The sequence below is a fragment of the Ylistrum balloti genome, unplaced genomic scaffold, assembly GCF_031769215.1.
Source record: "Ylistrum balloti isolate Yb309-2 unplaced genomic scaffold, AGI_CSIRO_Ybal_v1 Utg370398, whole genome shotgun sequence".
In the NCBI taxonomy this organism is placed as follows: Eukaryota; Metazoa; Mollusca; class Bivalvia; order Pectinida; family Pectinidae; genus Ylistrum; species Ylistrum balloti.
Window position 1 is genome coordinate 513964 of NW_026782274.1, and position 6300 is coordinate 520263.

Consider the following 6300-nt stretch of genomic DNA (forward strand, 5'->3'; position numbering starts at 1 on the left):
CTGGGTCATGGATACTTTTGAATATACCATCGTAGCTTGTAATAGCGTCGGTACGGAGATCCAAGTCATCCGCCATGTTGAATACAGTTTGTAAGAAAGGGGCACATACACGTGTGTGGTACACGGAATAGGTTAACGCCAGCTGTTATCGCACATGTAAGATTAGGGAGTCTTTATCTCACTTGTAACTACATAATCCGTCCAGAGTGACCAGTCAGACTGACCTTCGATAAACATTTTGTTACAGGTGAGTCCATCAGCATTTGTGATTGTTTTCGAAAACAACTAAATATAGTAATATAGACAGTCATGTTTTAAAAACTAGGTTAAATCTAAATTAAATTGAAAAGATTTTAATTAAAAAATACTGTTAATACAATTTCGATCTACTGAGAAAAAATACAGAGAACGTGTGGTATACCAGATAACACTACATGTATACAAACGTGAACACGTATGCAAAGATATCCATATTATTCAATAGGCGATACTTTGAAATACTTATTTTCAGTATTAACGTTGAGCTGTTTAGTGAGTGTAACAGCGGCTCGATCTGTCCAGTCCAACACATATCAATCAGAAAATATTCGTTCTAAAGTTGTTCTGTGCCAAGGTAATTAAGACTCTTTCATTTGCTTGTTTACTTCTGGAGATTCGGACCAACAAGATGGCGTCAACTGGTGTCAGTATCATCATCCACGGTGTGTTGTACTTTCTGAAATATGTCAATTATATGGTGAGTATTACTAACTTTTCGTTTAAGATGTCTAAACATTCTGAAATGATTCAATTAGATATGATTTCTCAGCATCTTATGCTAATTTTTATGTTTAAAAAAACCTGAGAAATACATGCACACATGCGCAAGTCCCACATTACACTTTTGGGTATCACATGGTAAGAAATTGCTTGAGGGATTTGAAATGACGACTCTAATGCTGGGCACAAAAAACAATATTTGTTTGATATTCAAGAGTTTATTTTCTACATCATGACTTTCGTGCATGATATAGACAACTGACAGACAAATGCACAACACAGGGTTTCCAGATTTGCAAATTGATGAAAATGATGGGAAGGTTTAAATGTCTTTATAACGATCTCGTCAGGAAATATTCGGGAAGCTGGACATGTATTGATGCTTGTTAATCTGCCTCTTGGTTCCGTATTTATTTACATTGTTCTGTTTTTGGGAACGTGACATTTTATATCAGTAAGACATCTAGAAGTAAGACATCGAGATAGCAGTACATGGTTACCGCAATGTAAATTTCAATTCAGGTACAGGAAAAATCATTATCTTCTTAAACAAAGGTTATATCAAATTGTAAAATACTGGAGTGAAACATAAAAACCATAATCACAGAGTGTAATTAACCATACTTTCATTTGTTGCAGTGCTGCAGTACAACAGTACCAGAGACTGGCGCCATTGTCAATCTGCTTTTAAACCAACTGTTCGGAGACGACAAACTGAAAAAGCTAGAATACCTTTGTCAATTTTATCATAAATTTGGTCTGTTCAAATATGAAAAGAAAATATATCTGTTTGATGAGAAACTAGCACAAACTGCCATTCATAAACTAGACAAAGGAGCAGACAACTACTTAGAAGATTCTCCACTCAAAGATACGTTTTTAGGATCTTCTCAAAAAAGTCCAGAAACAAGACGTGCTATAGCTTCTATTTTTCGTAAAACTTCTATAGATGAAAGAGGTCATGTAATGATCCGTGACCTTGACCTTTTGTGTCGAAATATGCAAGAGGTCAGTAGCAAGTCAAGACCAGTGAATATTACCCAGTTCAGCTTAAGACTCGCTCTGGACGTAGTCGGTCACGTGCTATTGCATCTTGACCTTGGAGGACTAAAAGGTCATCAAGATCGTCTGCTTGATTCAATGATGACCATTCTGCACAGGTAGGTGAACAAGGAGCTCAAACGTCGACGTTGTTTACTGGAGATATCTAACCGTATATAAGTAGTTTTAAGATACCCTCCTTTCTTAACGGCTAGTTCATTAACTATTTTTAAAGGAAACAATATCCTACATTTTGGTTTTACTCTTGAAGCAGTGATAAAAGTCTTTTTAAATGTGGTTTTGTTGTAATGTTAATATGATGGAGAAAGGACGGAAATTTTATTTTTTGACTTTGTTTATTATGTGACTTATTTTGTATATGTTTTCTGGAGGTGTTACGCTCTAGCCGAAATAACTACTAACAGCAGTGAGTTCATACGGGCAACCGAGAACCTGGACCGTCTGACGTCACAGATCTTAGAGAACGCACTCAACAAGGATGATCAGACGGAGGACAAGAGGCTGGTTTTCCAGCTTTACGAGGCTTGTGGCTTCGAACAGGTACATATTATATCGAAATATCTATTAACATTGTGCTTATAAAAATACTAGCAGTCTTATCTACAAATTAATGATTTGAAGTTATTGATTTTAAATATGTATGTAATAACATGAATTCTAAAGAATCATATATTGAATATATTTTTTTATCATTTACGATTCAAATTAATTAAGTTGTTTTAAAAAAAAGAGTTATAAGGTAAATTGACTTTCTGAGTTTTGATAACTCGCGGTTTTTATAAAAACGTTTAAATTCCCGGTGTTCCGTGTAATGTCGGGATATACTGTTGTTTCAGGCCAAAGACAACATGAAACTGTTTCTGATGGCTGGCACAGAAACCACAGCATCTACCTTGCCGGTTATATTTTACCTTCTTACCAAGTATCCTCACATCCAGGTAATCTTTGTCTCTTACCTGTAATGTTTGTTTATCGAGGTATCATCACATCCAGATAGCCATCCTGTCTTACCTGTTATATTTGTTTATCAAAGTATCCGCATATCCAGGTAATTTTTGTCTCTTATATTTTACCTGTCTATCGAGGTATCCTCACATCCAGATAACCATCCTCTCTTAGTTGGTATATCTTACCTGTCTATCGAGGTATCCCCACATCCAGATAGCTACCCTGTCTCACCCGGTATATTTTACCTGTTTATCGAGGTATCCTCACATCCAGATAACTATCTTGTCTTACCTGTTATATTTTACCTGTTTATCGAGGTATCCCCACATCCAGATAGCTACCCTGTCTCACCCGGTATATTTTACCTGTCTATCGAGGTATCCTCACATCCAGATAATCATCCTGTCTTACCTGTTCTATTTTACCTGTCTATCGATATATCCCGTCATTCCATGATTAACGATACAAAGTGTTCACTTGTCCTTCATTTCATTACTCCGTCATAATTTCGTTTATGTTCATCACTTCGGATACAGATATTGAACTGTAATACGGCAATGTACGAGGATGTAACGATTAGTATACACACAACTATTGTTACATAATCATGCAAGTCTGCTTCTGATTTTAAAATGATAATTATTATTTACTAACTTTAATAAGCTTGATTTAAACCTGGAGAACCTTGCAATGGGAATTTTTAGTTTACCCAAAGTGTTAACAATGCATTTTTTGCATGAATTATTACTATAACATTAAGAGTTTGAATTCGTGGATTTCGACTTGGTTAATCATTTTTTTGGCACTCGAAAACAGCTTTATCTTTTGGAAAAAGACTAATAGGATAAAACTGCAAAATTATAAGGCACAACGACCCACTTTTTAATCATGAAAATGTTCATATGAAAGCATAAAGTCTTTTTAAAAGATTAGTACACGATCAAATAAATCATTTTCAAAATTTTCACTTTTTGGTTGCAGTGCAGTTTTAAGATCGTAAAATTAAATGAAAATCTAACATTTCCCCTTAATTTTCTATCATTTAGTTGTCATTCTACTACCTTTTAATAAAAGAGGAAAACATATTGCCTCGAAAATAACAAAGAATGCCTATTATGGAGTAAAAAAATAATAATGATTGATGAAGGGTGGATTATCTCCCGTTACATATATATATTCTGCATTTTTGCTTTTAAAATTGAATTTGATCAATTTGGCCTCTAGACCTTTATACATCCTTTACAACCTTAACAAAGTCGATAACACTTACAAAATATAAACATCTCCTTCGTTCCCTGCAGAAACTTTTGTGTTTTTCCGACACATCTAGTTCTTCATAGTAGGTCACGTGATATACTATATGTCTGTTTTTATAATATCACACTTCTAGTTTAGAACATTCTTCAGATGATGTAAATGATAATGTTCGCTTTATTTGTTTGTTTGGAACGTTGGAAACAAACTCACAAAATACGTTTATGTACAATTAGATGGAACTCCAGGCTGAAGCTGATGAAAATATAGACAGTTTACGGAAAGACCCGAACTTCCCTTTGCCGAAGATAGATAGCGTTATGAAGGAGGTACTCCGATTGTATCCTATTGCGCCTTTCATCAGTAGACAGAACCACGGCCCCGTGACTATAGGCAAGATTGATCTGCAGGAACATGTAAGTTAAACGTTACAGTCGTGTTATTTGAACACCTAGTTATGTTACCATAGTGAAATACATCTACATGAATTATGGTTACGTTACCATAGTAACTACTTATACGATTTTCTTAACAATTAGGTTGTTATGGCAATCACTCAGGTCATATTTAAACATCTTATCATAGTGTTGCATTCATGTTGTCGTTATAGTTTAGATATAGTCAAGTGACAATAACAATGTATAGTTACCATTACAACTCTACGTTTAATGTCTGTTGTCAATTTTCCCATTCATAACGGTCACAACGTCTTTCTAAAAAATAATGCATATGTTATTTTGTATGTTTGGATAATTTAGCAAATGTTCGAAGCACGGCTAATTTATCATGGATATCAGGACCTAGGTAATCCTGTTCAATATTTTATTCAATGCCAAAAATGACTAACATCAGTTCCTTGGAATGTAAACAGTATACTAATATTGGCTTTTTTGTCGATTGCAGAGCGACCTGCTGGTATTTACCTGGGGGATTCATAGATCACCATACGCGTGGGACCATCCGCATGACTTCGTACCTTTTCGCTTTTACGAAAGCACTTCCAAAAATCATAGTTCAAATTTATACATTCCATTCGGTGCCGGATCGCGAGTTTGTATTGGTCAGCACCTAGCGTGGCTCGAGATCCGATTGGCTATTGCGATTTTGCTCAATAAATTTGATTTCAGGCCAACAGAGGAGACTCCTGACCTTCGGTTTGTGGTAGACTGGACACATGCCGTAGTTCATCCGGACAAAGACATGTTGTTCATGGCTGTTCCACGTACCAAACCATTTAATATCACTTGACCTAGTATGGAAGCGATGTTTACATTCAATTGACATTACAACTTGAGACGTGTCCTACATACAGTGTCGTTGCTTTCTTCAGTTTTGGTTCTCATCATTTTGGAACAGAACCATTTGACAAACTTTCTGAATTTATAGGGTGATCTAAACAACCTTATCCTCCCAGTTAACAAAATGTTTGCAGCAGTTCTACATGTTTAATTACCATTTACCATCTGCTTTATATCTTTACCATTTCTTACGGCTGAAACATACATAAAATGCTATTCTGAGATATGTTATTCACATTTTAAGATTAATAAATCATTTGTTTACATATTGTAACATAACTGAGTCCGTGTTCTGTATTGTTGTCTTGTTTAAACAATGAAATATGAATTTGAAAATAAAAAGTCATATTTCCTTAGTAATGGAAAGTGGAAAGTCATTAGGCTACATAAATGGACCAAAATGGTTTTAAAAATTGATACTTAACTAGATTTATTCTAAATTATGTCTAAATGACGATTTAATGGTATTTCTTTTATGTTCTTTTAAGTAGATAATATTTTTAGATCATGTTTCTTAAACCCACGATTGCGTAATTTCACTTCAGGGTTTCCTAGATTTTTGACCCCTTGCATCATTTAAGGATTCTGTGACGTAGTTTTATTCAGAATAGGCTTTTTAAAATTTTTCTTTTAAATTGTTAAGTATTGAGGTCTGCAGATGGACGGCATTCCCTGAGGTAAGAAGCTATATTGCATGACAGGTCTTGATTTTTATCAACAGTTTAAAATGTACACATCCAATATATAAATTATCAATACAATCGTTAAGACGCATTGTGTACCCCTTCTGGATCCTAATATCAATGGCAAGAAGATGAAAGCTTCTTTGATGCTTCTTTGAATTCGATATCCAAAACTTACCAAATTCATTGAGCATCGACGATTTTCCAAGCTTCCTTCTCAGGTTCTAATTGTCACTAGTGTCATATACAATTTTAACATTAACCGACCTCTAAAGTAAGATTCAAAGAAAATCAGC

At 34.8% G+C, this 6300-nt stretch overlaps 1 protein-coding gene across 1 annotated transcript; it reads left to right on the top strand.

The window, feature by feature from the left end:
• Positions 1-667: 667 nt before the first annotated feature.
• On the top strand, positions 668-5271 carry LOC132554386 (cytochrome P450 3A9-like). The gene is made up of 6 exons (XM_060218692.1): positions 668-736; positions 1399-1919; positions 2193-2361; positions 2658-2759; positions 4260-4439; positions 4927-5271. The coding sequence occupies exons 1-6, from the start codon at positions 668-670 to the stop codon at positions 5269-5271; spliced, it is 1386 nt and encodes a 461-aa protein (XP_060074675.1).
• The last annotated feature ends 1029 nt before the right edge of the window (positions 5272-6300 follow it).